The sequence below is a fragment of the Chionomys nivalis genome, chromosome 18 (assembly GCF_950005125.1).
Source record: "Chionomys nivalis chromosome 18, mChiNiv1.1, whole genome shotgun sequence".
Classification (NCBI taxonomy): Eukaryota; Metazoa; Chordata; class Mammalia; order Rodentia; family Cricetidae; genus Chionomys; species Chionomys nivalis.
In genome coordinates, this window is record NC_080103.1 from 30531413 (window position 1) to 30543914 (window position 12502).

Below are 12502 nucleotides of genomic sequence, written 5' to 3' on the forward strand. Positions count from 1 at the left end.
TTTTTTATACCTTGTATACTGAAATTCGAAACTTCCACTCTAGAACGTCAATGAGCCAGTAAGTGTGGTGTTGCCTTGACTTTCCCATTGGAAAGTGTTGATTTTGGAACAGCTTTGTTCTGCTGCTTCAGCAAGTGAGTTGCTGATTACACCTTGGCAGGAAAGTAAGACCAAGGGACCTCCCTCCTTTCACAGGGCTGTTAATCATTACCAGGCTTGAAACCTTTGTAACTGCTGACAAGTTGTGAATGTTGTCTCCTTTGTCTTGTGAAACAGAAGAAAAGAATGGCAGCAAAAGGAAAACAGGATTCTGTTTGTCTTTCTACTGGGAATGTCCTTTTACCTTCCAGCAGGAGATTTTCCTTTCAGATTTTCTTTTTTTTGCTAAGGATTTTATCTTGTTAATGTGTATGTGTGTGTGTGTGTGTGTGTGTGTGTGTGTGTGTGTATATATATATATTTGAACACACACACATAGATAGATAGATAGATAGATAGATAGATAGATAGATAGATAGATAGATATTACAATCATGAATGCTTGCTTTTCCTTTCACTGGGCAGTCTGGTGGTAAAAAAGCGTACTCATAAGATATCCTATCCTGTGTGGAAGGAGTAGCAAATAGTGCTGTTTCTTTGGAGACTCATGGGTGTAACATAGCAGAGCAAAGACTGACTTTTAAGTTTTGGAAGAGATGGTTTTTAGTTAGAACTAAGGTGTTCAATATAATGTAAAGCACTGCTTCATGGTGATGCAAGCAAAGATTTGGAATTAAAATTTTATGCCTGGAGAGAATAACGAGTAGTCTAACATGGAGAGTTTGATCATAGTGCAATCCAGGTAGCCTCAAAAGGATCTTGTATATGCTGAGGTAGAAATAGCAAAGGCCCAACCGCATGTGACTGACATGAACAGGCATGCATGAGATGAATAAGCAAAGGGGAATCCATGTAGACTAGCCTCTGTGTGCATGCTCACAGAGAAAAGTGTGGTATTTTTGATGAGAGAGAGAGAGAGAGAGATGGGGGTGCTGTGAGATTTTGTAAGGAAAGACAGTGCATGGATATTTTTGATTCAGATGAATTTAAGTCATCATAGACCATGCCTGCAGATAGGCTATATGACAGTGCATTACAATGGCTAACTGAATTAGGGAAGATCCAAGAGCCCTTTGTTGTGACCTAGCTGAGTAGAGAATTTATAGCAGCAAAAACAGTGTATGGAAAGTGAGGCCTTGGGGTACTGACGTGACTCATTTGGTAAAGGGATCATGAAATAAATGTAAAGACCTTAATTCAATCCTACATAACCTACAAACCACAGGTTTGATGAGAGTTCCTGCCTCAAAAGCTAAGGAGAGAAGTGACTTTGGAAAACACATGACATTGCCTTCAAATCTTCACATATGCATACACACATATGCAGGCTCACGTTTATGTGTGTGTGTGTGCGCACAAATGTATACCCAAGAAAAAAGAAAGAAAAAGGAAAGAGAGAAGTGAAGAAGAAAGAGAGACAGAGACAGAGAGAGGAGACTTTAATGCTATAGACACCAAACAGAGCAAGCTTCTGGATACAAGACTGCAATGAGAATGTTGTGTATTTGTAAACATTATAAGCTAAGACTCACTCCAGATCCAGAAGAACAACACAACACTGTATGATTTCACAGCTTCTATTTTGAAGAGTCTAGCTCCCCACCTTCCCCTACTAGTGTCCTTTTCAGAGCCCCTTCCTTGTGATCATCCTCCAGTTAATTAAACGTGAAAAAGAAAAATTACCTTTGATCACTCTAGTTCTTATTGTAATTCAAACTGCTTGCTAGTTCATGTGTTTCCTTTTGTCAGTTAGTCCTATAGTCGGCACACAATTAGTCAATATGATTTATTATTAATTTTTGAAACAAGTTACACATTCAGTTTACTTAATTTTTAAAATCATAATCTTTACTCAGATCTTGCTTTGTCCTTGGTCTCTGCATCTTTTCTTCCAGTTTTATTAGTTGACTGGTGGTGTTTTAGTTTTTATCATGTTGATATATTTTTACCTCTTGAATTCAAATGACTCTGGGCCTTGTGATCCAGTCAGTCTGCTGTAACAGGTGTCCTTTCCTTTTATACACTTTTAATATCCTTTTATAAATGCTTTCCCGTGATATGTTATTCTTAATTTACAATGTAAAAAAGCCCAGCTAGTACAATATCATAGTATATTCTTAATGTTTTGTTCTTTAAATTGCTTAAAGAATAAAAGAAATAAAATAACTGTGAGCTGGTGTTAAATTCTTTGGTAATATTGCTTTTCTTTTCATAAATGTAAGCAATACTATAAAATGCTCACTGCTTTGGTTCTAAAGTTTCTTCTTGGTACAGAGAAAGTCTGGAGTTGTTATGGTTCCATCTGAAATATTAAGATACTATTGTCTGTGCTGGAATATAATGTGAGCCGTGTTTTAATAGCTCCACACACGATAACGTCTTTTCTGTGTCTGTTATAGACTAATTGCATACTACTAGCGCTCATGTGTTAAAGCCTAGTTCCCAGTGTGTAGTATTAGGAGATGGAACTTTTTGAAGTGAGTTAGGGTTATTTAAGCTCATTAGGGTGGGACTTTTATAATGCCATTAATGCTTTTATGAGAAAAGCCTGTGGAGGACTTGCTCTCGCTCTCTTCACAAAGAGATAGAAGGCAAGGTTAGTAATCTACAAGCCAGCAGAAGGATCTTCACTAAGGACCAAATTGTGCACAAAATTGACCGTGGACTATTCTGCCTCTAAGATTGTGAGAACAAAGTGGTTGTTGCTTTAGTCAGCCAGTCTATGGTATGCAGGGGCTGTATTTTAATGAAAGGAACCAGTGTCTACATCAGATATCATCACCATGCTCTGATCCTACAAGAATTGTGTGGTCAATGAATTGGGATCTGGTTCAGTGGCAAGTGGTTGCCTAATCAGTGCGAGATCTTGGGAACAGACCTTCTTACCAAGGGAAGCAAAAGGAAGAATCACAGGGTAATATCATATACATTAGCATATTTGCATATATATGCTTATGTGTGCGTGTGTCCCTCAGGAATTTTCAGTCTTTTAAAAAGAAAATGAACCTTTTTAAAATCAGTCTATTGCGTGGCATTTACTTTATAAGTTAAAAAACTCTGTACATTCTGGCAAAGATGACTAGAGACTCAAGTGATAGAACCCAGATTGCTTAGTTGCACAGACATGATAGATGTGATGTTTTAAGATGTGTGAACCATTTTACTTAGGTTAACTATTTGTTCAGTGGAAATGAATTGAATTTCCCAGGTGATGTGACTAAAATCCTGAAACCGTTCATGTGTTTCCAGTTGATGAGTTTTGTGATGTTTACAAATTCATCATTTTTCTCACCCGACTTGTCTTTCCCAGAATGGAAATGTAATGTAAATTCACCCTTACATGTCTCGCCCAAAGTTCATTAGTTATGTACAGTTCTATGTATTACAGACATTATCTGTATTGTTCCATACATGTCATGGATGTTCAAATGTATATTTGAATTTCATGACACTTCAATGGTGCCATACTAATTTGCAAAGAGCATATTGGCATTTGTAGGCAATCTGCCTTTGCAATTGCAGGTCAGGGAGATGTGATAAATTCAGGAACCCATGATCAATTTGATTTAATTTGAGGTACATCAATTCTTGTCATTCTGTCGTATTTATAGTGTCCCTTTTGCCTGTTGCCTTTGTCTTTTTGCATGCTCCTATATTTTTAAAACAAATCCACATGTAAATATTCACAATTGACATTTAGAAGCACAGATGCCCATTAGCTGAGTAATAACTAAAACCTACTCATACAACTAAAATTCAATGTGGAATAGGAACTTACTGCTCACCAGGTAATTTTCATTTGTGGTCGTAATAATCAAGGCATACTATTACTAATCACTGTTTAACAGTGAAAGAATGAGACACTGTTGCTTTAAGTAGCCAGTAAAAATAGAAGAATTAACATCGAAGACCAAATGTAACATAAAGCACTAGACACATTGTTTAGTAAGTTCTTAACAGGAATATTTAGAATAGTTACATAATCTTTCTTCACCTGTTGTTTATCAATAATATTGAGCTAGAAACTGTGCATAGAAGGAATATTGGAGTTAGTAGGAAAGGTCAAGAAAAAAGGATAACTTTGCTTTATTAACATAACCTGGAAAAGTGGTCCAACTTAAGGTGATGCCTACTAGTTCATTTAGAAGATGACTATGAACACATGAGAGTCCTTGGCCAGGACTAATCGCCAGCATCTTCCAAAGCCTTCAGACTCCAAACTTGCTTTTATCTGTTTTTGTAGACCTGAGGGACTAAATGACTGAAGCTTGTTCTGCCCTCTGTTCCCAATAAAGCAGAAAACTGGCCACACCATCTCTGGGCTTATCTAAAGTCTTCATTTACAAAATACTTTGTAAATGCCAGAGAGATTCTTTTTAAACTCTTCCTCTCCTATGAGTAATGCCAGACTTAAGAAATGGTGCAGTAATTGGCTGACACTGAAGCTCAGCAAGTAAGTACCAAAAAGTTGGTTTCTATTCGCTAGAATTTGCTAGGACATAAATGCATTAACCAATGGCCTATCTGCTTGCCTGTGAGTTGAGAGAATTTGCTTAGGTGAACATAGTGTAGTGTTTCCTCAGGTACAAGTGGAAGAAAATACATTTTGAAATCAAGATGAAGTAGGCATGACAAGTTGGGCAGAAGTAAATGCAGCATGCTTTTAACCATTTGCTTTCTGTTAGCCTCATACATGGAAATGACCTACAGGAATCACAGAGTATGCCATCAATTATAAGATTTAACCATAATTTGAATAAGATCAGTTTTAATTCATCAACTTGAACATGTATACTCCAAATGTGAGTACATATGTATCATTTTTATAGTTCAGAATGACACCAGGGAATAAGTAGTGTTGAGGTAGAAAATATTTGTTTGTAATCCAAATATTAGAAAAGATGAAAATCTTGATGGTACAATATTTAATGAATAAATACAGTCATGTAAACATTGGCACATTTTTTTTAGAAAGGACGCTTGGCCAAATGACTTCATGAAACTGGAATTTGAGCTCCCAAATGATACTCAAGATCCAACATTTTACAACCAGGGATTAGTGTTTCCATCCAGGAAGAGAAGGTGTGTGATTGCAGTCAAATGGTCACTCTTCACACTCTCTAGATTGAGGCACAAAACTCAGGTACACACTTGAAGTATGTGTGCTGCAGGACTCCTGAAACCTTACTTGTAATGTTCACAGGAACCGGGTGACAGTACATAACTCAGATTTTATGCAGAATCTGCTTGAGTCATATTAAATCCTTTCTGAAACCAAAAAAGAAACTCATGCCATCAAATTTTCTCAAATTGGCATTTTTCTTCTACCCCCATGCACACCATTGCAGTACCGTAATGCTTCTGACATTCTCATAATGCTTCTGAAAATGACTGGAAAACTTAAAGCCAGATTCTTTGAAAAGAGAAAAGTCCCCTTTTATTACCAGTAACTTGATATCTGAAAGGGTTAATGGGCTTCTTAAAGTGCTCAATTTATCCAGAGAGGGGACCCTGTGACCTGGTAGGTCCCTGACTTTGGTCATTTCTTAGGGAGAATGTAATTTAGGACTCTCCCTTATTATTCTGCCAGCTGCTTTCTTATTGATGATATTGACTTTGGGTTTTAAAAAGTCTTGTTTGGGAAAATTGTTTTGAGCAGCTCTCAACCACTCATATCCTGTATTCTTATTTTATATCACTTTTCATCTGGGAAATTATTAAGTCAAATCCTTGGTAACCATTCTCCACAATCCAATTTCTTTTTACCCAAGATCCATTGAATTCAACTCAATGCCTTCTCATAAAAGGTTAACCCAATTTTTCATGCTAGGTTATGCTTTATGTTTGTGTTATGTGAAAGAAAAGTAACCATGATAAGCAGCCAATAAATTACATTCAGAATGTTTATTTCCAAAAGTTACATTTCTATGCCGGCGTAGATAAACGTAATCATTTATCACAATATGGATTGAGGATGTAAAAGGTAAAATAAATACAGCCACATTTCTTGCATGATTCCTATTTTGTTTGATATAAATGTTGGCCAGAATACCTTTAAACTCATTCTTTCCTTTATTGACTTATATTATTGCATGGTACTCTTGTGATTCAAATCTGAAAAGATAAGCCAAAGCACTGTATTTATAAGAAATCATCTTTAGTTTTTTCCTATAAAATGAGATTCTTTTAAATGTGCATTTTCTTAAGTGCACATTTGCCTTGGAAATTTTTCATTCCATGGAGTAAACATTTAGTTTGAGTGTGAATGTCCTATTTGGAATACACAGAAACTAGCCTGATAGAGGAAAGATTTTCATGTTTGTCATTTGTGAGAGTGACTAAAATAATTTTATCACATTTATGCAAGTAAAACAAGTCCCAAAGTTGTTAATTAAAATGAATACAGTGTATAGTTAAACTTGTTGAATGCAGCATTTATTGATTTTTGATAACAACTTTATCAAGATATAGTTGCCATATCCTGCCACTCCCCATATAAGAGAAAACATTTAGCATTTTAAATATATTAATATTATTAATGTATTTTATTATTATTATTAATTTTATTATTATTAATTTATAATTATGCTTTCAATACACAGTCAGGCTTCATCACTCCACAAACAAATCACATGCTTTAGTGGTTACTTTCCACTTTCTCCACCCATCAGCCCTAGGCAACCCTTGATCTGTAGATTTCTCTATCTTGGACAATTCATGAGAATGCAAGCATGCAATATGTGGAACTTTCTGTTTTTAAATTATTGTATGTATAGGGACTGTCCTCCCACATTATTCTTGTTGTCCTTGTTGGAAAGCTTCATGCACATACCCATAAAGAATGTGTGCTCTGCTCTCCTGGGCTGCTCATTTTCTACAGAGGATTGTGTCCAGATCCTCTGTTTCCCTCCTTATCAATCTAGTTTTCTTGCTATTATTTAATATGGAGCATTATTATTGACTACTGTTATTGTCTCAATATGTTTCCCCATATACTTTGTCAGTTTTGTTAAGTGTATCTTGCCTTGTTTTTTTGGCACATATATGTTTTGAATTATTTAAACTTCCAAATGGGTAAGACTTTTCTGTTATTAAATATCCCTCTTTACATCTAGCAATGCTTTATTGCTTCAAGTCCGTTAAGAAATTAGGATGGCCACTCCCATATATATTTTTATAAGGTCATAATTTACATGGCAGTTTAAAAAAAATCTGTCAGTCTTTCATGTTATTTGTGTCATTGAATCTATAATGTGTTGATGTGTTGCCTAATGACAACGCAGCATGGTTGGGTCTAGCTTTTTTTTTTTATCCATTCTGACATATCACACATATCATACATATCACAGTGGCTTCTAGAACCCCATTAGTATCTATACTTTATAGGCTGCTGTGCTTTCTTGTTTCCTGTTATTGTGTTATTATTATTTTGCCACCTGTTTTGGTGGTATGAGGGATCTAACCCAGTGCTTCTTTCCTCTCCATGACATCTGGACAGACGGCATCATGGCAGAAGTATGTGAAAAGGAGAAAACTCATGGTGCGGCAGGGACCCCGAACTTTCAGAGAATTGCCCCAAGCCGACACTACTTCTTAAATGTCCAGCCACCCCTTTATTGTTACCACACTGGTGACCAAGGTTCTAGCATCTAAACCTTTGGAGACATCCTCAATCGTTTCCTAACCAGAGCATATGACATAAATGCATTTATTCTAAAAACTAAGAATTTTTAATATACGTACTGGCTTTGTGGGAGCCTAGGCAGTTTGGATGCTCACCTTACTAGACCTGGATGGATCTGGGTGGTCCTTGGACTTCCCACAGGGCAGGGAACCCGGATTACTCTTAGGGATGATGAGGGAGGGGGACTTGATGGGGGAGGGGGAGGGAAATGGGAGGTGGTGGCGGGGAGAAGGCAGAAATCTTTAATAAATAAATAAATAAAAATAATAAAAAAAATTCAAAAAAAAAGTTTGCCATACTAATCTTGTGCTTTCAGGACAGAGGGCATTTGCTTTGTTTAGTGACTGGGTAGATGGTTTGGAGAAGTCTGTCTATCCTACAGCCTGTATCTCTGACATTTCTATATGGTACAGGTTTTTTTTTTTTTTGTGTGTGTGTGTGTGTAGTAAAAGCACATTTGGGTTTGTTTGGTTTTTTGTTTTTTAGAAAACTTGCTCTTTGAAATCTCATAGGTGCTAATAATGCATTTTGATCACTGTCATAGGCACCCTCTTTTATCCCCCTGCCACTCCTGTTGATGCTCCCCCCACCCACTCCACACACGTTCCTTTCCTATATTTTGTCTTTGGTTTTGCTTTGTTTTGTGATGCACTGGGTTTACCCAGGGTCTTCTGTACCCTGGGGTTTGTACAGTGTTTTCTATAGAGCTCTCGTATGCCTCTTTTTCCGTTCCCTCTGAATCTTTGTCGGTTCATGTTGCTAGCACACTTAGTTTGTATAGCACACCTATTTTGTATAGTTCCTGGAAGTATCAATGGCCCCGTCGTATGCTTCAGTTGTATTTGAACTCATTGGTGAGGGTTGTTTTTGAGGTGAGTTTTTTTAAGGGCTTTTGTTAAGAGCTTGTTGGACCTGCTTCTCCCGTTCTCCCTGGTGAATTCTCTGCCGTGGTACCTCTATTTATTATTTTTTTTCAGGAAGATGTCATCCTTCCTAATTGTTTGCCATCAAAGTCTCAATTGCTCAGAAGAAGACTTTTAGGCTTGAACTTCCCCATAGAGATGTTCAAGTGAATTCAGTTCATGTGGAGAACTGCCTGTTCATGCCACTGTCTTTTCCTTTAGGGCATCTCTGTTCCACAGCTCTATTCCTCCATTACATGGGGTAGTGATGGTGCCTGCTCTTCCAAAGGGATGCCTGACTTTATGACCAGGGTGCTGGGTGTGAGCAGCCATCTTTGGTTTTCTCAGTGAGTTGCTCCTCCTGTGCAGTCTTTATCACCCTGTCTTAGTAAAGGTCTCCAGTGTTAACCATCAGTTTTTGCTAGCATGGTTCCCTCAAGGTGGAGCCTATAGTCAGTCAGTGAGAGCTGACGCAGGTTCAAGGAACTCTGGGTCACTAGGCTCTATTTTCTTGAGTTTGTTGTCTAAGTGATTGGAGGTAGGGTTCTGAGAAATGCTGACAGAACCTTCTTCCCTGAGAGGCTCTAGGGATGCCAGAGTCTTCAAGTGGATGTTGGCACAAAAAAAGTTTTACTGTGTTGGTTATACACTCTTGGGGTGGATTAGTGTGACATGGAGCTGACAGGGGGAAGACAGTGGTGGCTGGTATTTCAGACTTCATTAGACCCTCAGTTTTCTTTCTGAGTTGCAGCAAACTGTCTTCAATTGATGTGTGTTTTTGCTGTTGTTGTTTTTGTTTGTTTGTTTGCCTTTAAGACAATTTCCAGAGAAGTTAAGGGTTGTTTCATCAGCTGTATTGCTGGAGTTGATCAGGTCCTGAGGGTACTACTTTGAATGCGATCTCACTGGTGTTTATCTTTCACAGTAAAGTCAAGGGCTCACATTGATTCTCTCTCTCTCTTTCTCTTGCTCTTTTTAAACTTTTGGAAAATGATTTAATTCTTTTTTAAAATAACGTTTAGTATGTGTGTCTGTGTGTGTGTGTGTCTCTCTCTGTGTGTATACCCCTCTGCCTGGGTGCATGCACAGAACCAGAGTAACAGCATGAGTTGGATTCTTCCTTCTACCATTGAGACCTGGGATTTGAACAAAAGTTGTCAGAGTGCCTGCCCAACATTAGTTTTTCATTGAGTTATTCAAGTGTCATTTAATATTTGTTATACATGTAGTTATAACCAGTTTATACATTAGACATAGAAAGACTTTATTTGTGACTAAATTTGAATTTAAACCAAACAAGAGAACCAAATTATATCTTAGTCTCCTTTGGCTGTAAATGTGGTACTTATTCAGCCTCAATTTATGTGTTTAGCCATAATATGGTCATAATGGTAGATGCTTTTGAATTTAAATTATGAAATGCATGTAAAACCTTCTAAAAGTCCAAAACTTTAAAGTGAGTGACATTCTTACCATTTTAAATCAAATGTAGTGTGCAATATATCCTTTTCTGATTTAATCCTTATATTCTAAGTACAAAATTCATCTTAGGCAATGGTTTTTCTTTGTACCATTTAAAAGTCTTTTGTATTATCATGTGAAAAATGTTATTACTAATCACCTAAATTTTCACCCATAGAATGACTAATTTATGTGAACATACAGAACTGAATAGTATAAGATGGTAAGGGCATTGCTAGCACATAATTTAGTAGTATAAGAATTTGTCTATTCATTTGTCTTGGTGTTGTGGAGAGTTTTATGGACTCCCAATAATGATTCATTTTAATATGTGGAAAAGATGAGCTTGGCAGGCTAATTTTGAAGGAATTAAAAATCTAGGCTGGTGGAAGTTCTTGGAGTTCAACAGGAATTCGATTCTAAAGACCCTGTCAGAACCATATCCAGCTGTTATGGTGCTCTTCCAATCTAGATAAAAAGGATAAATTGTTCAAAGGTATTAGCAAAAATGTTGACTAGGTTCAACTTAAACATTTGTCGTTGGAGATTTTCCTCTCTGGTGAAAATAAAATTTTTTTTGCTTGTTGATGGTCACATTGGTTTATGATTATTATTATGGTTTCTTTTACTTTTGATATTATAAATATAATTACATTAATTTAAATAAATAAAATTTAATTAATTTTTACGTACCCCTTTTCCTTCCAAAGCCTTTCCATATATCCTTACTATCTTTCAAATTCATGTTTTTACATTATTTTTACATGCATATGTTTATATGCATATACATATAGTCCTCAATATAACCTGCTCAAACTGTATAAAGTTACTTGTATTTGTGTTTTCAGTGCCGACCATTTAGTACTGGATAATTAATTCGTGTGTTCTCCCCTGGGGAAGACTATTTTTCCCACCATCAGCTTTCCTTAATTACCTGCAGTTCTTTGTGTAAGATTGGAACCTCATGGTTTTTCTTCTGTTCATTTTGGCATGACTATTGTCCTTGTTGAGCCCATGTTTAGGCAGTCAGGTTGGTGAAGCATTGAGGCTATAAGTTCTGTCGTTACTAGTAGACACAATTTCAGGGCACACCCTGATCCTCTGGCCTTTTAAATATCCCCACTCTATCTTCTACAATGATTCTTGAGTCTTAGGTGTATGCGTTTTTTTTTTAAAGGTGTTTCCTTTGGGCAAGACTTCTTTGAGAATTATTAGAAAGGAGATTAGGATTTACCATGTTTACATTTTATCCAGATAAGCTCGATTTATAGTAATGGTGTTTTTATTTCTTTATTTGCTTGCTTTTGTTCTTAACAGCCTTGGTTCTTCTTAACTTTTCCATATGCATTCTTGTTTTTGATATTCCTGCATAGGTCCTGGTCTAAGTCTAATATTCTTTTTCTTCATTTTTTGAACATCTTTGTGTGACCTTTGAATCATTTTCTAATTTGTTTAGATTACATCTACTTCTTTTTCTCTATCTTATGTGTCACGGGAGATTTCACGTGTAACTAAGTTTCTCTGTGAAATAGGGTAATGCAAATGCAATTTTGATTCTTTGTAATGCCAACATGGTTACTTATGTTTGCATATTGTTTTTCTTGTATTCAGAGTATCCTGGCTTTAAATCCTCGAATACAAGCTCATGCAACACTGCGTTCCACTGTGGCCAAGAAGCTAGACAAGAAACATTGGAAAAGAAATTCTGATAAGAATTGCTTTGTAAGTATCATTGATACATGATTTAGTGCTGAAAATGACTACATACATTGGACAATGTCTTTTGAATCCTTCAAAATGTAATTAAATATGTACAAAGTACTTCTGTGCTTTTGAAATACTTTAAACATTTTATATTTGAAAACAGTCTCAAACCAATATTTATTTTTCTAAATTTGATTAACTTTAGCTTAAAGTTTTGCGCAATGGTGACATGATGAAAGACTTTCTGCGTCATAAGGCTCAGTGTCACTGTGGAAGGTACAATATGTTCTTGGCGGACATATGACTAGCAAGTGTCCAGCGTAAACAGTCGACATTTCCAGCTTCTTATTCCTTGTTGAGACCAGGAATCACTGTGTAACCCAGACTGGCCTCATATCCAGTGATTCCTTCTATTCTCACCTCCTGAGTCCTAAGGTTGCAGCTTAAGTCACAACACTCAGCTTAGAATCTTTCTTATCTGTGCCTATGTCACGATCACAGACTGTGAGGTCATGAGTGGATGTTAGATGTGACCTCAGAGGCAATCTTGAAGATGTTGTTTTATGGGCTACAAACGTTTTAAATGGGAAAGGAATTCCTTTTTCCTGGAATTCCCCCCAAAAATGATTTTTCCAAGATAATTAATGAGACT

At 36.5% G+C, this 12502-nt stretch overlaps 1 protein-coding gene across 1 annotated transcript in view; it reads left to right on the top strand.

Annotated features, from left to right (window-relative positions):
• The window catches only part of Dpyd (dihydropyrimidine dehydrogenase), a 764880-nt gene that overhangs the window by 28811 nt on the left and 723567 nt on the right, over positions 1 to 12502 (top strand). The window contains exon 2 of the mRNA XM_057794113.1: positions 11758 to 11868. Coding sequence (XP_057650096.1) covers positions 11758 to 11868 — 111 coding nt within the window. The remainder of the gene's footprint in view (positions 1 to 11757; positions 11869 to 12502) is intronic.